Genomic DNA, 16,285 nt, shown 5'->3' with positions numbered 1-16,285 from the left:
ATTGCATCCTCCAGGCTTCGGGTATTAGCACTTGGAACATATCAAAACTGGAAATCTAGATTTTGTCAAATTGGCCTTTAGTAAAAAATGCAGCTCAAGTAAGCTGATCAATAGCAGAGTAATCCAAGTTTTGTAAGCATTATCTACTTGGACTCATACCTGAATAGCCATGGATAAGGTGATTACCCGCTAAGATCCAACATGGCGAATATAGGAAACAAGTTTTGGATTGAGTGATCCAAAATATTTCCAGGCAAAGTTCATTTCTAAAATGTCTAAAATCAGAGTCTAAAAGCGCTTAAGGGGTAGGATCCGATATTGATCCAGGAGTCTCTTTCTGCATACCAAAATAAGTTCCTAAATTTAATATTTAAAGTCTGGGAGGTCAAGCACTGATGTAAATCACCCTAACATACAGAAGCTGGATTTCCAAAATAAAAAAAATTACAAAAAATAAAGGAAAAGGAAATTTTTTGCGTCCAAGTTGTTAGAAGAGTGTGCATAATTTGGTTTTTCACATTGTTAACAGAAGAATAGCTTTTCCTCCGACTGCAGAAATGCCAACAGTTACTTCATAGATAAAAACACAGCATTATAAATCAGCTAAGGCCGTCGTTTTCGATCATCTTCCTCCTCCTCATCAGAATCGCCACTCTCACGGAATCGTGGATTCTTCTCCTGTTGCATTAAAAAGAGTTTGGATAATCTGACAAAAAGGAACAACTCCTGAATCTACTATATATAGGAACAAAAAAGCTACCAGGTTGACTTCCCTAGCATATCCTACTCTAGTGGTCACCTTGTATTTCAGGCCCTTCACTTATCAAGAGAAATAACATAATTCTCTACGAGGTTGCATGGATTGTTGTAGGCCACACATCAGCTATTGCAACAATGCATATGAGAAACTGTACGCAAACTGAGCCCCTATTGTCAGACATTTCAAAATGTGACAGTGTTCCTGCCATGCCACGAACAATCTTGCACCGGCATAGGTATGAAATGTGTCACATACACTGCCAAGTATGCACACAACAGGCATGTCGAATAGAAGGAAGAGAACACATTCCTAATCCATCAGAACAGGAGCGTCCCCCACTGTTACATGACACTTCAAAAGGTGTACTGTACCCATGTCATACTCCATGGTTCTGGACATGGAATGTGTCGGATAAAATTACCAGATCACTGTCAAAAGTTTTCTACTGGATAAGCATGTTCTATAGAAGGAAGAAGATAGGTTTTTTTTTTTTTTTTCTTTTTTTTTTTCCTGATAGCTATAAGAGGAAGAAGACCACATTCCTAATCGTCTAAAATTTCCCTAGGACACCTTGAAGTCTGTTTCTATAGAATATTGCATTCTTCAAAATGTCTGCAGCTGCCCTAATTAAGCAGTCTATAATAGATAGGCACATCATTTTTATAAAAAGAATAATTGACACTTCCAAGATTCAGCCATGTAGAAGAATTAGACACCTAGACTAACACCTGCACCCAACAAACACACCCCAACCCCAGTTCACATAATATATTTTTGAGTAGAAAGATAACTCACTGGTCTGGAGTCATGATCAGAGTTTCTTCGAGAATCATGATCCGAGGTTCTCTTGGAGAAGTCATGTGAATGACGGTCATCATCTCGGTGTCGCTTCCGGGGGTAATCTGCTTTATCAAAAGAACAAAAATAATATGAAAGCTCTGCAGCAATATCAATGACAGGAACACAAGAAAATGCACAATGGACAGCCATTCAAAGACCAAAAATTCTAGCTGTGAGAAAAATTTCATAAATGGATATACCTCTACTGTGGCGATTAGAACCCCCAGGACCCTGGCTTCCGCCGTGTCTACCGTCTGCAGGATTTAGAAGGTCAGAAGTTGATTAAACAGAAACTTCATAGAGGTTCCCATTTGGTCAATTATAGAGTTATCTTAAGTCACGACAAACCGATATTTCTTGCATGCACGCATGCTATTAGAAGAAACACAACAATAACCTCTATATATCACCATTCATCCACCAAAGCAGGAATCAACAATTTCTTATAGCAACAATAGCAAAAAATGACATTGGTTTTTGTGTCATCAAGTATTCATGTGTCAGTAGGTGAAGAATGGTTTTCAAACTCTGGAGAATGACCAATAACCCTCAGTTTCCATGCTCAAGAAACAAATAGAACTAAATATAGTATTAAAAATTAATACTTGAAGAAGCTCACGCCCCAAAATTAGAAAGTCCCAAAAAATTGTTGAAAAAAACAAGTTGACAGGTTTGCCATTAGAAATCCTAGACAAGTTGACAATAGTAGCACACCTGGGGGAATCCTGGCAATATGAACCTTTCAGTTATCAGTCAAGTCCTCATCATATGGATTATCAAATAAAAAATGCAGACTACAGAGGTATTACACATTAAATGGACTATCAAATCAAAATCACAAAACAAAACTATCAATCACCAAAGGACAGATAGCAGATGCATCATCTTAGCATTTTAACAATGACTGCTATGTTCCTCATTTTCCAGGAAAATGAAAGAAGAATAAACAAAATACAATGAATTCTCAAGAATACTAAGACAGAGTGAAGGTTTAATGTTTGTGAACACGATACACACTCCATGCGCTCAGGTAATTAAAAAAATTCTCCAAAAAAATTAAACTAAATGCTTTTCTCCTTATTTGGCTAACTAGTTGCAGTTTGATTAGTTTTGTCAGAAACCCAAGAGAAGGAACATCCCACCCCCTTAGCAATATCTATAATTGTGCAAAGCCAACATCAAATTTCCGAGAACTTCTCTGCCTATTAGACAACCAAGAAATAACAACAGCTGAACTTCCAGGATTTTGCTCAATCCTTTCATGCAATTAATCATGCATCTTGTGTTTTCCTCAGTAATTTCCTCCCAGTAGTTCAGTCTGTGCTGGTTTTCAAGAATATCCTCTGGAATAAACTGATTGGGGATGGATCCCATGTATATTGAAGTGCAAGCTTGTATGCAAACAACAGGACCCTTATGATTTAAATGTTCATGGAAGGATAGGATTTTCTGGAGAAGAAATTTTGCAAGACTTCTGAAGTCTGCTACTTATATATTCCATAATGGAATGAAAGTTTTGAAGAGTAAGTTTTGGAGGGATAAGATTTTCTAAACAAGGTTTTCTTTTACAAGTAATTTAATACAGGGAGGGTTCTATGATGTCCCCCCAGCCACATACAAACAACAAGAGAGAGAGAGAGAGAGAGAGGGAGGGAGGGAGAGGAAGAAGAAGAAAAAGGCAAAAGCAAAAGCAAAAAAAAAAATTGGAAATGGAGTTTAAATGTTTATTAAAACTTAAACATAGATAAGTTGGAGAGAAAATTTAAACTTATATGGCTTAAATAAAGCGAACAAACTAGAGGCCACCTCATGGCTAAATGAAGAGATAAAGTAAAGCATTCATCCTATGTTGAGGTGAATTACGCCATTCTTAAGGAGTAGAACAAACATCATTGAATGTTATCAAGTAGAGAATCAGGACGTAAGAGGCTCACTTCTCTTTGATAGAGGAAGAGTGTGTTCGGACGTAAACGCTTCCTTCATAAGGAAGGATAGCAACCCCAATGGATGCTCTTTCGACTAAAAATTTCAAACTTTGGCTTTTTGGGAACCCAAAACAAAGATGATTGTGAGATAAAATACACGGGGAACGTCATGTGGTTATACTGAGTGCCAGCAAACAATCATGTGTTAGAAAAAAATTAGGACGAGGAAGTTTGCTATTCCTTTTAGTATTTTGTACTATGAAATGAAAAAAAAAAAAAAAAAAAAAACCCTTTCGTCAAACCATTAGAAAGGTAGGTAAAAGATTACACGCAACTAAGAGCACCAACAATCATTCACCTGATAGAAGTAACACATCCCTTCCTTGATTTAGTTGAGGGTAGTTGTTGCTTTGCCTGGGAATCTAATGGGGAAAATTTTTGATTGTGGCAATAGAGGAAAAAATGGTGGCTTTTAGCTAATTGGTGATGTCTATTTAAGTATAATGAGGAATCTCTGCTATTTGCTATTCCATTGTGTAAGGCTAGTGGCTTTTAGCATTTGATTTCTCTCTTTTCAGTTTTTCTCAAGTGCCTCCTAGAACGGTGAGAAATGTTTTAGTATCATGGTATAAGAGTTCTATTGGGAAAAGACAGAAGAAGATGCAGATAATGGCCCCATCGTGTTTGATCTCTTAACTTTTGGAAAATTGATCGGCATTGATTCCTTGTCAGCTTTCATTAATTTTATAGGGGTTCTGCTTAGAAGGGCTGTATTTTGTGTTGTTTTTTCCCCTCTAGGCACACTTTATATACTTTTTGTATATTTGGGTTGCAAGCCATCTATTAGGCACTTCTTTAATAAAATCTCTTTGCCTAGAAAAAAAAATTCATCTTAGTTTGTGGACAATACTTTATTCTTTTCGACCGTTCTTCATCAAGAAGCAGCCAGAAAGGATAATTATCATTTTGGGAACACTGAATTGCTTTGAAGGAGTTCTAGGTCTAAAAGTCAAGTTATTGAGAACATGATAACAATATGTGATTGAAAATGCAATGACTATATGAGCAAAACAATTGGAATTTTCCAGAAAAGAAGCCAAATAGTGCACTATGTTGTCAGGAAACCACAGAACTATATGAAAAGATTTTGGTCCTGGAACTTACAGTGAGATGGCATAACTGGTGGGAAAGATCCCAATGACCCAGAACCATAATCTACAAGTTGCCTTTGGGCTTCCAATTCTCTCTGAACCAATTTTCCATAACCACCTCTACGTACAAACATTAAGGAAACTTAAAAAAAACTCTAAATAAACAGGGGCATTGAATTAGAATCTCCAAAGTACTTTTATTTCTCCTGTTTTGATTTTCATTCTCAAAAGCAAGGAAACTTTGAGAAAACAGACTGCTAAGTAAATAGCAGCAAAAGTATGTCCCAACTTCAAGAGTCATTCTATGAACAAACATGAATAAGGCTTTCAAGTATGACAACAAGATGCAATATTGACTGAGAATAGACATCCCTTCATCTTTAGATATACATTCAAACATAAGATCCCAACTGATTATTACCTATCAAAAAACCCCAAATTGATTATCTTACCATTTCACAAAATCAAAGATTTTAGTAAAATTTACATCCAACAATTAACATGTATCAATTAAAAATAAATCAAATCATTTTTCATGGATGACCTACATGAGACAACAAGCCTGCTCAGGAGTGACCTTGATTAAGGCGTTTTTAACTTGTAGCACTTTTAGTCTGTAACACTTCTGTTAATAATGCTTCCATTACAACCACTTTTAAAGAGAATCACTTGGTGTTTAGCTATAAATAAAAAAATGTTTTGATATTGTTTTTTGTAATATATAACAAAAAAAAAAAATGATTTTTGGAAAAGATTCAAAGGGACTTCCTTTGGGAGGGGGGGGGGGGGGGGGGGGGGGGGGGGGGGGGGGGGTGTGGGTGTGTTGAATTGGTCAGTGGTTTGCTTGGAAAAAACAGAAAGGAGGCTTGGTTTTTAGGAGCCTGTCTGTCTTTAACAAGGCCATCTTGGGAAAATGGTCTTGGAGATTTGTGAGTGAAAGAGACCCTCTTTGGAAAAGGGTAATTGTTGGCAAGTATGGGCAAAACCATGGAAGTTGGTGCCCAAAAGAGGTGAGAGAAAGGTATGGAGTGGGGGTTTAAAAGGCAATTAGAAATGGTTGGGAGGCTATAGAGATTTGCCTTTGAGGGACTTTTTCCTGGATTTTTTTTCTATTGCCTCTTCCAAAGATGCTTGGTGATTTTTTTTTTTTTAGATAAATGAGCGCATGTATATAAATTTAGGCAAAAAGCCACAAAGCATACAGGGAGTATACAAAGTAGCCTACACAAAAACAAAAGCAACGCTTACCATCCCTTAGGGAGTGGCAAGCCATTCCAAAAAACCTAAGAGCGAAGAGGACTCCTCTCCCATATACACCCTAGCCCAACTCCACAAATTACAAACAAACGAATTTTTTAACTTCTGAATAGCTAGAGATCCCCCCCTAAAGGCTAATCTATTTCTCTCCTTCCAGACCGTCCAAAAAATACACAAAGGAATGGAAGACCAAATCTTTTTCCTCTTTCTCCCCACGAAAGGGCCCCTCCAACTTTCTAACAACTCTTTGACTTTCTCTGGGAACACCCAATTAGCCCCAAACAAGGCCAAGACAATCTCCCAGAGCGCCTTTACAACTGTACAGTGTAAAAGAATGTGATTTACAGATTCCTCTTCGCAACCACACAAAAAACACCGGTTTGGAAGCTGCCAACCCCGTCTTTGAAGATTATCCAAAGTTAGAACCTTCTCCAAGAAGCCTCCCAGGCAAAGAAAGCAACTTTGGTTGGAACCTTGTCCACCCAAATGCTCTTTTTCGGGAAAGTAATGACATTAGACCCTATCAACAACTTGTAAGCATCTCTAATCCGAAAGCGACCGTGTTCCGCTCCTTTCCATATCACTGCGTCCTCTTCACTAGAGATCCTCAAGTCCCTCAACATATGCAACAGCTCACCCAAGGCGTCCAGCTCCCAATCATTGATGTTTCTAGATAATCTTATATTCCAACCTCCTTGACCAATGCTCGAATCCCACATCTCATTTACCGATGCATCCCTGTGAATCGCCAAAGCAAACAACTGGGGAAAAGCTTGGGACAACGCCTCATTTCCGCACCACAGATCAATCCAGAAACTTACCTTGGTCCCCTTGCCCACTTTGAATTCTATATTCTCCCAACACCAAGGCGACTCCTTCATAATGTCCCTCCAAACCCCCACCCCAAACGTTCCGCGGGCCTCCTTAGTTCTCCACCCAAACCCCAACTGGCCATACTTCACCCCAATCACCTTCCTCCAGAAGCTATCTTCCTCAAAAGCGAACCGCCAAATCCATTTCCCCAACAGGGCCTTGTTCAATAAATCAATTCTCCGAATGCCAAGACCCCCACTCTCCTTTTGGGTGCATACCACCTCCCAATTGATTAGATGGAGTTTTCTTTCCGCACTTCCCCCTCCCCAAAGAAAATCCCTCTGGATTTTTTCAAGTCTCTTTACAACTAGCTTAGGCATGCGAAAAAGAGACAATTGGTAAATAGGCATACTAGCCAAAGTGCTTTTGATAAGGGTAATCCTCCCACCCTTTGACAAATATTGTCTTTTCCACAAGGCAAGCCTTCTTCTCATTCTTGCTTCAACCCCATCCCACATAGCCCTGGCCTTGTGCTTGGCTCCCAAAGGCAGCCCCAAATAGACTGAAGGAAGGGTCCCCACTTTGCACCCTAACTCCACCGCCAACATCTCAATATCTTCCACCTCCCCAACCGGAATTACTTCACTTTTAGCAAGGTTTATTCTAAGACCAGAGGCTGCCTCAAACCACATCAGAATCCAGCTTAGGTGGGTCATGTGATTTCGTCTTGCTTCACAAAAAATGATCGTGTCATCAGCAAATAATAGGTGGGATACATTTGTCTCCATTCCCCCCTCCCTTGAATGTTACAACCTGAAATGAAACCCCCATCTACGGCCCTTCTTAACATAGCGCTTAGAACTTCCATTCCCAACACAAAGAGATAGGGAGAAAGTGGATCTCCTTGGCGTAGCCCCCTAGAATTGGGGAAATAACCAGCTGGAACCCCGTTCACCAGAATAGAGAAGCTTGCCGATGAAATGCACCACCAAATCCATTTCATCCAACGATCCCCGAAGCCCATCTTTCGCATGACCTTCATGAGGAAACTCCAATTCATACTATCATAGGCTTTTTCAACATCCAGCTTACAAATCAGCCCTTTCTCTTTTCGTCTAAGCCTTGGTGATTGATATCTAGGATGGTGGTAGTTGGGGCCTTAGGTTTAGTAAACAACTGAATGACTAGCCGTTGGAGGAAGTTGACATTTTTTTGGGAGGTTGCATGATTACTCCATCTCTTTGGGCATGGATGACATTATGGCGTGGGTGGAAACAAAGAATGGTGACTTTTCAATTAAGTCTTTCTACTCTTCATTGGTTAGTAGGAGAGCGAAGTCATTCCCTCATGGTAGAGTTTGGAACTCCTGGGCTCCTGTAAGAGCTAGCTTCTTTGCTTGGGAAGCAACCTACGCTAAGATTTTGACTCAAGTTGGAGAATGCCTAATTAGATGCTATATGAGCAAAGTAAAAGAAGAAACAAGTGATTACATTCTCTTTCATTGTTCGAAAGCTCGCATTTTGTGGCAGTCGATTTTTGCTCTTTTTGATGTATAGTGGATGATGCATTCCTCGATGAGAGGATTGCTCTTGAGTTGGGGTGGCTCTTGTTATTTATTTATTTATTTGATAGGTAGAGTTGGGATGGCTCTTGTGTTGGCAAAAAGAGGAAAAAGGCTTAGAAAGTTGTTCCTTTATGCCTTTTTTGGTCCATTTGGTAGGAGAGAAATAGGAGAGCCTTTGAGAATTGCAAAAGTTTGGACCAAACATTTGAAAGTTTGTAGGAGGTGGTTGCTAGTTTTTGCATACTCCCACCTTCTTTCTTTTTGTTATGTTATATACGTCGTGCATACTTTTAATTTTTAATACAATCTGCATACCTATCACAAAAAAAAAAATGATTATTGAAAGAATCAGCTATGAAGTGATTGTCCATATTTTTAAAAGTGATTTTAAAAAATTTGTCAAATGCCTAATTTCTATAACAAAGTACTCCCAAGCATCAGAAAGCTTTTCTAACTCTCTCAAAATCACTCTCTAATAAACTATAAATGTTTTAGATCAAAGACAAAGAAGAAAATATATACTCATGGGAGTCAAGTCTATGAATGGTGGAAAAATGTAGCACAGCATCAGAGGAAAGGATAACAGCAAGAGTAGCGCTCACAAGGACAACAGTTTCACTCTTCATTTGGTTGGTTGCTAATTCCTAAACTAATTTCAGAAAAAAGAATTTGAGATGGCTTGATCATGTTCAAAGACTAAAGATCTTGACAAAGTTGAATGTAATGAGCTGATAGACAGCAATTGCTGTGCTAACAGTAAGAATGCAGGAAGTTCACAAATGAAATAGTTTTAGTTATGAACTGAATAAAATGCTCCTCCAAAAAATAAAATGCAGGTACCTTATTTATGACCCTCTAATTTCAATTGGAAGTTAAGACAGGGGATGAACCTCAGAACCTAACATACGCTTTATTTATCCACTAAACTTTACATCAACATTTTTTTTTTTTGATAAGTAAAGAAAATTCATTTATAAAGAGGCGCCAAAAGAGCGACTCTAGGTATACAACCTATGCAAGGTATACAAACCTATACACCCACCATCAAAAAAGCCAAAGACAAAGAAAGAGACCCAAGCACCCAAAAGGCCCAAAAGAACATTAAGTTTCAACATGTTGCCCATCTACCTATCTGCCCTCCAAATTGTATACAGCTACCCAAAACCTGCTGCACCCTGGTCATAAAGCCACAGGATTTGATGCACTTTAGGAAGCGTGTAAGCATAATTCATATGTATCTTCCCATTTCATTCAAATTCTCAATCATGTAGAACAGAAACTGTGACACTTAAAACAAAAGGAAGCAACTGAATGCAAAATTAAGCACACATCAACTATATCCTACTAAAGAAAGAAAGCATAAACACACAAAATTAAACATTCAAAAGGATATCAGGATCATAGTCAGTACGATATTCATCCCGCACCTGTTATAAGAGAGAGAGAACATAAAATCAGAATCAAAGAAAACATAAAGGTAAATTTTGCAAGAAAAATGCAGGCACAGTAGCTCACCTGTCCACCACTTCGACCACGACCCCATTGCCTACCTTCTTGGAATCCCCAATCAAAATCCACACGAATGGGGCGATCATCAAGAACTGTTCCACTTATATATTTGACGGCATCTTCAGCATCATCTCTAGAGTAGTATCTGATAAACACAGTTATAAAGTGATCAATTAATTAGCATCAAATTGCTGCAAATGACATTGGAATCCATGACCTTTTCCACATGGGAGAAAACAATTAAAGGTGGATGCAAGTTTTTTTGGAAAGAAGACACTGACCAACTACTGTTCTATGATTGCTAACACTAGAGCAACGAAGAGGAAGCAGCTTGCCACATCCAGTTCTAGACTAAAATTAAAGAACAACATATATTCTTCTTCTTTTTTTTTTTTTGATAGGTTAAAGAACAACAACACATATTCTAGCATGAAACAAGCTCACTCAGGTATCTATCTCAACTAAATTTGAAAAATAGGCAAGTAAGAATAATAAATCCCATAACAAACTTGTAGTTGGATTCAAAATTTTGATCCTAGAAGGGAATGGGAAAAGGGTTAAGTTTTGGAAGGACCCGTGGTGTGAGGATCAAACATTGAAAGAAGCTTTTCCTAATTTATTTCTCTTGGCTGTTGATAAAGATGGTTGGGTGTCAGATGCTTGGGAGGAGGGTGGGGAGTTGGGCTATTGGAGTCCTCGCTTTTCAAGACACCTTAATGATAGGGAGAGGGGAGAGGTGGAGTCTTTGTTTTGGAAGCTTCATTCTTTGGCTGTTAGAAGAGATGTGGACACTTTGAGCTGGAGAGAAAGTGGGAATGACTGTTTTTCTGTTAGTTCTCTCTACCGTTCCTACACAAGAGCTTCTAGTGATCCTTTCCCTTGGTGCATTATTTGGAGATCTTGGGCTCTAGTGAAAGTGAGTTTTTTTTGCTTGGGAAGCGTCTTGGAAAAGAGTTTTGACTACCGACCAGCTGAAAAGAAGGGGATGGAACATGCCAAATACATGTTTCTTGTGTAAAGAAGAAGAAGAAACTAATGACATTTTTCTGTTTTGTAACAAGGCTAGTATGTTGTGAAATCTGATCTTCTCCCTTTTCGGTGTGCATTGGGTTTTGCATTCCACCATGATGGGGAACTTGCTTGGTGGAATGGAGCTTTTGTGGTTAAAAGAAGGGTGAAGGCGTGGAGGGCTGCCCCTTTATGCCTAATGTGGACCTTATGAAAGGAAAAGAATGGGAGAGCATTCAATGATGTTGAACGGGCTGACCAAGCTATCAAATATTCTTTTTTTGTACTATTTTGTGAAATTGGTTAGGGTGTATATAGAGGATCACACTTTGTCTTTGGTTGAATTTATAAATTGGTTGTTCGTTTTTAAGGGGTGAGCTTTTTTGTCTTTGTGATGCCTAGTTTTTTTGGGCGTTTAATGTATACTAAATGTGTACTGTTTTCACCATTTCTAGGCGTTTCTAATACATGCTCTTATTTACCTATCAAAAAAAAAAAAAAAAAAAAATTGATCCTAGCTACGATGGGCAGAAAAAGTTTACTGAGTCATTTATAAAATTGACTGCCTGAATTTGGTATAGGCACCTAACAGGTAAAATGATGAGGATGAATATTCAAGATATATATCAAGAAAGGGAATTAGTATTAATTGTAATTAAAGTAGGATTATTATTACTTGGAATTAAATTAGGATTGGTATTTGTTGGAGTCTAATTAGGATTAGCTAGTTGAGTTATAATATAATTAGAATTTGAGTCATGATAGGTTATTAGAGTCCTAGTAGAATAGGTTATTAGAGTCCTAGTAGACTTTGGATTTCTTAGAGAAGCCTATAAATAGGCTAATCAATGTAAATCAAAGGGATGAATTTTGATGAATAATATTATACTTTCTTTCATTGCAAGGTTGCAACCCTCAATGGTGAGACTCCATTGATTTTCTTCTAGGTGAGACTCCTAGAAGGCCTTAGTGAGACTTTAAGGTTTTCCATCTTTTCTTCATTATTTCTTCTTTTTCTCTATTTCTTATCTTATAATTTTCTCTACCATAAAGTTTATTCCTTGTTCCTCTCCTTACACCCTAAAAATAAAACCCTAGCCCACCTACCCTTGAGTGTAGGCAACCATCCTAGGGTTGTCCTACATCAATTTTGGTATCAGAGCCAAAATTCTTGGCATGAAGGCATATGTAATTGAGGAGTGGAGCAACATATGCAAACATGGTTGAAGGCTACAACTTTTTTATGCAACCATTGGTGAACATACCAAGGCTAAATGAAGAGGAGGATTGGCGACGTACTAGCATCTTCCAAACTCGTGTTGCTTGTCAAAGGAGACTATGTACTTTGATTATTGATGGAGGTAGTTGTTCCAATCTAGCTTCAGAGGAGCTTGTTAAGAAGCTTAATCTAAAGACAGAAGATCATCCAAATCCCTATCAAATAGCATGGGTAAATGACGCATCTATTTTGGTGAGTTCTCGTTGTCTAGTGACGTTTAATTTCAGTAATAATTTTGAGTTATCAACATGGTGTGATGTTTTGCCGATGAAAGTTGCCCATATTATGCTTGGAAGACCATGGCTTTTGATGAAAGGGTCCAACATGATGGCTATGAGAACACTTACACACTTGTGCGCAATGGGCGAAAGAAGATCCTTCGTCCAATGAAGGAAATTCCACCACATAAGCAACCGGAGGAAAAAGTAGCACCCTTGAAACTAGAAGAGCCATCAAATATTCTTATTAAAAAGCAAGTCCAAGTTACTAGAAAGGACAAAGAAATCATCAATGATGAATCTAGAAAGCAAGAGGTGATGAAACTAATCTTAGATCAACCAATAGAAGAGCTCAAAGAAGTTGAAGAAGTTTTAGAAGAATCGATGTTTGACTTCCCAAGGCCAAACATTATCGTGAGTGGTGGCAAACATGAAGAATCTGCTGAAATTTCTTTTGAATATAGGGAATTCAAGAATCTTATTCTTCCACAAAACAATTTAAAAGAAGAGTGTGGGAAACAACTTCCCACAAGTTTGTTGAAGACACATAATTATTTCGAGAATTATCAACTTGTTGCACAACATCAAAAAGTTTTTCGAAGTCCAGTATTTGTCTTGCATGAAATTGAAAAAGTTCAAGAGATCTTGAGATCTTGTCTTACCATGGGAAAGAGACGACGAAGAAAGAAAGGGTGGAAGGCATTGCTCGGAATTTCAATTGATCGTGGAAAATCACTAAAACTCGAGGTCGAGTTTTTTTCAAGTCAAGGGGAATTGATGAGGATGAATATTCAAGATATATATCAAGAAAGGGAATTAGTATTAATTGTAATTAAAGTAGGATTATTATTACTTGGAATTAAATTAGGATTGGTATTTGTTGGAGTCTAATTAGGATTAGCTAGTTGAGTTATAATATAATTAGAATTTGAGTCATGATAGGTTATTAGAGTCCTAGTAGAATAGGTTATTAGAGTCCTAGTAGACTTTGGATTTCTTAGAGAAGCCTATAAATAGGCTAATCAATGTAAATCAAAGGGATGAATTTTGATGAATAATATTATACTTTCTTTCATTGCAAGGTTGCAACCCTCAATGGTGAGACTCCATTGATTTTCTTCTAGGTGAGACTCCTAGAAGGCCTTAGTGAGACTCTAAGGTTTTCCATCTTTTCTTCATTGTTTCTTCTTTCTCTCTATTTCTTATCTTATAATTTTCTCTACCATAAAGTTTATTCCTTGTTCCTCTCCTTACACCCTAAAAATAAAACCCTAGCCCACCTACCCTTGAGTGTAGGCAACCATCCTAGGGTTGTCCTACATCATAAAAGTAATGCCAATGTGATGGAAAAAAAGAAGGCAATGAACTTGAGGGAAATTCTTTTAAAATCACCCAACACTTGAGCAAGCACTTCATCTGAAGTACATGCAGTAATGAACATCTGAAAAAACTGAACTAAAATGGCAAATTCATTCAACAAGGAGCTCAGTCCTACAAGTTCAGTCAGCAGATTTGGCATCAAAGTTCCCATTGGCAAAACCAGTTTTCTAGTTTCCCTGTGATATATTATTCAATAAACAACAATTTGCAACTAAGCACAGAACCTTGGGCAATGACTGATGTTCCTTTACTAAATAGCAGAATACAGCAACTAAAATTGAACATGCCATTTCTTCATAAATATTTTGTGTTAACTTATTTAAGGGATGAGGAGGAACAGATGAGAAAAGCAGTACATCAATAATAATAATTTGGGAGAGCAATTTCAAGAAGCAGATTGGCCAGCAAAAAACTTCAAATAACATTTATTTCTCCATAACTCTTGCACCAGTAGACTAACTAACTATGAGCATTGAACCTTAACTACTAATATTGAACTAAATCTTTGTATAAAGTTGCAGACAAGTTCCTAAATGGTCAAGAACACATAGATATCAACTTTCTTCTTTTAAAATTTGAATCAACTTTCTATTTACGACCTTTTTTTTCTTTTGATAGGCAACTTTCCATTTACAACTGCAAACAGGTATACAAATATTAACCTAATATTGAGGAAAAGTATAGAAAGAAGACCAGAACCTTACAAGACAAAACAAAAGCCACAAGGAGTTTTTGAGTTCTTATCTAAACCCATGATTATCTTTTTAATTTCCCCAGCCCGGGAGAACAGTTCATAAACTTGCTCTTCTGTTGTGTAAAAGGACATGTTTCCAATGTAGACAGTCGTTGAAGTCAAGAGAGCATGCTCAAAATCTTCTTGTGTTCCAGGAAATCTTTTGTCTCGGTAAGCTGAAAGCTTGCTTTGATCCTAACATGAAAAACACAAAAGTAATGAAGGAGAGAGAAATGACAACATACTACCAAGAAGCAAAAAGAACAAGTAATATTTACATCATTGCAGTTCAAACTAGGATTTGACAACACAAAGAATAAAAACTAATCCACTTATCAGAATGCCAAAAGGTAGAATATTTTGCTGTCGTAAACTATATTGTGACATTGAAAAGTTTCTATTATTTGTAGGTAACCAAAATCTTCAGTTTAAAATAAGAAGAGAGTCAGAGTGAGCACATATGCTAATAAAGTGGGAGCCAAGATTTCTTCCCCCATCTTTGGGTTGGGTATAAACACCTACACAGAATATAGAGAAATATTTCTTCATAACAAATACTCTTAAGAATAAAATAATCAGGAGAAAGCATATCATTCATATGAACAAAATTGTGCTATAAAACCCAATCAAAATAATAAAATCCATTCTAACATTTAAAACACACTCATGGAAACTCAACTCAAGAAACTTTAATTCAAACTGCTTGGGGCACACTAAATGAATATTTCTTGCCTTCCTCACGAAGGCCCTATCTGGGCCATAAGCCCCCTCAAACCCCAGGCACTATATAAGTATGGCATGAAATATTAACCATTAAACATACATATAGGCACATAGGATAGATACAAATTTCCTGCAATTATCCTACTTCAGTTTGTAGCTCTATAGCTCCCAATTTCACTCGCTTGTCATTAGGAGAATCTTTCCAAACACTTATGTTCCAATCATATTGTTCAAAGACCCAAACACAAACATAAAGCAATTCAATAGATAAACATATTCACAGACCAGTAATTCGATAAGCAGTACCTTGAACAGCAAAGCCATCACTAAACTGACCGAATGTGAACCAAAAACCAAAATTCACGAATCAATTCCACGGACTATGCATCTGCAACACCAAGTCCCTGCATCAATTTTATACACTGAATAATGACAACCAAAGTAGTGAACAATTACCACACCAAAGACACCTGAAAAGTTCACTACGAAATTTGATAATCATACAATCCCGAGAACGTAGAAGTCCCCTCAAACCCTAACCCCATTTGGTAGCCAATACAGTGGGGGAAATCAATAGAAAAAAAAACAGAAATGATGAAGTTTTGGCATTCTCGAAAACATGATAAGGTATCTTAAAAGCAATCTAAGATTTAAGAAATGAATTCTTTCCTTTTTCCTACCTTTTCTTTTCAACCAAACAGCCCTAGGCTTAGGAGTCGGAGAAATAGGCTTGAAAGAAACGAAGAAACGAGGGGATCCGAAATATGTTGGACCCCGATATGGGTTGGGCTACCCACATACTATTTTTTGCTTTATCGGTTTCTTAAATTATTATTAATGAGTAATTTTAAAATTTGGTTTTTATTTTATTTTTTTTATAAAAATATTTTTCAGAAAGAAAAATGAAAATCGAAAATATCATATCATTTTATTTTTATATTATATTTATTTAAAATAATTTTATTTTAAAATAATTTAATAAAAATATTCTAATATATTTGTAACTAATCCGAAGAAATTAAAATTATTAAAAGAATTTTCTCAAGGTAAAATCGGAAGCCAAGCGTGTTTGGACACCTTCGTTCCAGGTGTAGGCTATACCATTCGTGTATCCAAACATCTCTC

At 37.2% G+C, this 16,285-nt stretch overlaps 1 protein-coding gene across 4 annotated transcripts; it reads right to left on the bottom strand.

Moving 5' to 3' along the window:
- Window positions 1-338: 338 nt before the first annotated feature.
- Window positions 339-15,942, bottom strand: LOC117927204 (nuclear cap-binding protein subunit 2). 4 transcript variants are annotated; one of them, XM_034846648.1, is made up of 9 exons: window positions 15,841-15,942; window positions 15,467-15,564; window positions 14,409-14,632; window positions 9,826-9,964; window positions 9,704-9,737; window positions 4,690-4,800; window positions 1,801-1,854; window positions 1,556-1,665; window positions 339-678 (listed from the first exon to the last, which is right to left on the bottom strand). In XM_034846648.1, the coding sequence occupies exons 2-9, from the start codon at window positions 15,482-15,484 to the stop codon at window positions 604-606; spliced, it is 765 nt and encodes a 254-aa protein (XP_034702539.1). In that variant the 5' UTR covers window positions 15,485-15,564; window positions 15,841-15,942; the 3' UTR covers window positions 339-603. The 4 variants fall into 4 exon arrangements, with proteins under 4 accessions (XP_034702539.1, XP_034702542.1, XP_034702540.1 ...); XM_034846651.1 differs by having other exon boundaries at window positions 1,556-1,662; XM_034846649.1 differs by having other exon boundaries at window positions 15,467-15,548.
- Window positions 15,943-16,285: the final 343 nt, after the last annotated feature.

This window comes from Vitis riparia, chromosome 12 (genome assembly GCF_004353265.1).
Source record: "Vitis riparia cultivar Riparia Gloire de Montpellier isolate 1030 chromosome 12, EGFV_Vit.rip_1.0, whole genome shotgun sequence".
Classification (NCBI taxonomy): domain Eukaryota; kingdom Viridiplantae; phylum Streptophyta; class Magnoliopsida; order Vitales; family Vitaceae; genus Vitis; species Vitis riparia.
The sequence above is the reverse complement of the archived record's forward strand: the minus strand, read 5'-3'. Positions and strand labels throughout refer to the sequence as shown.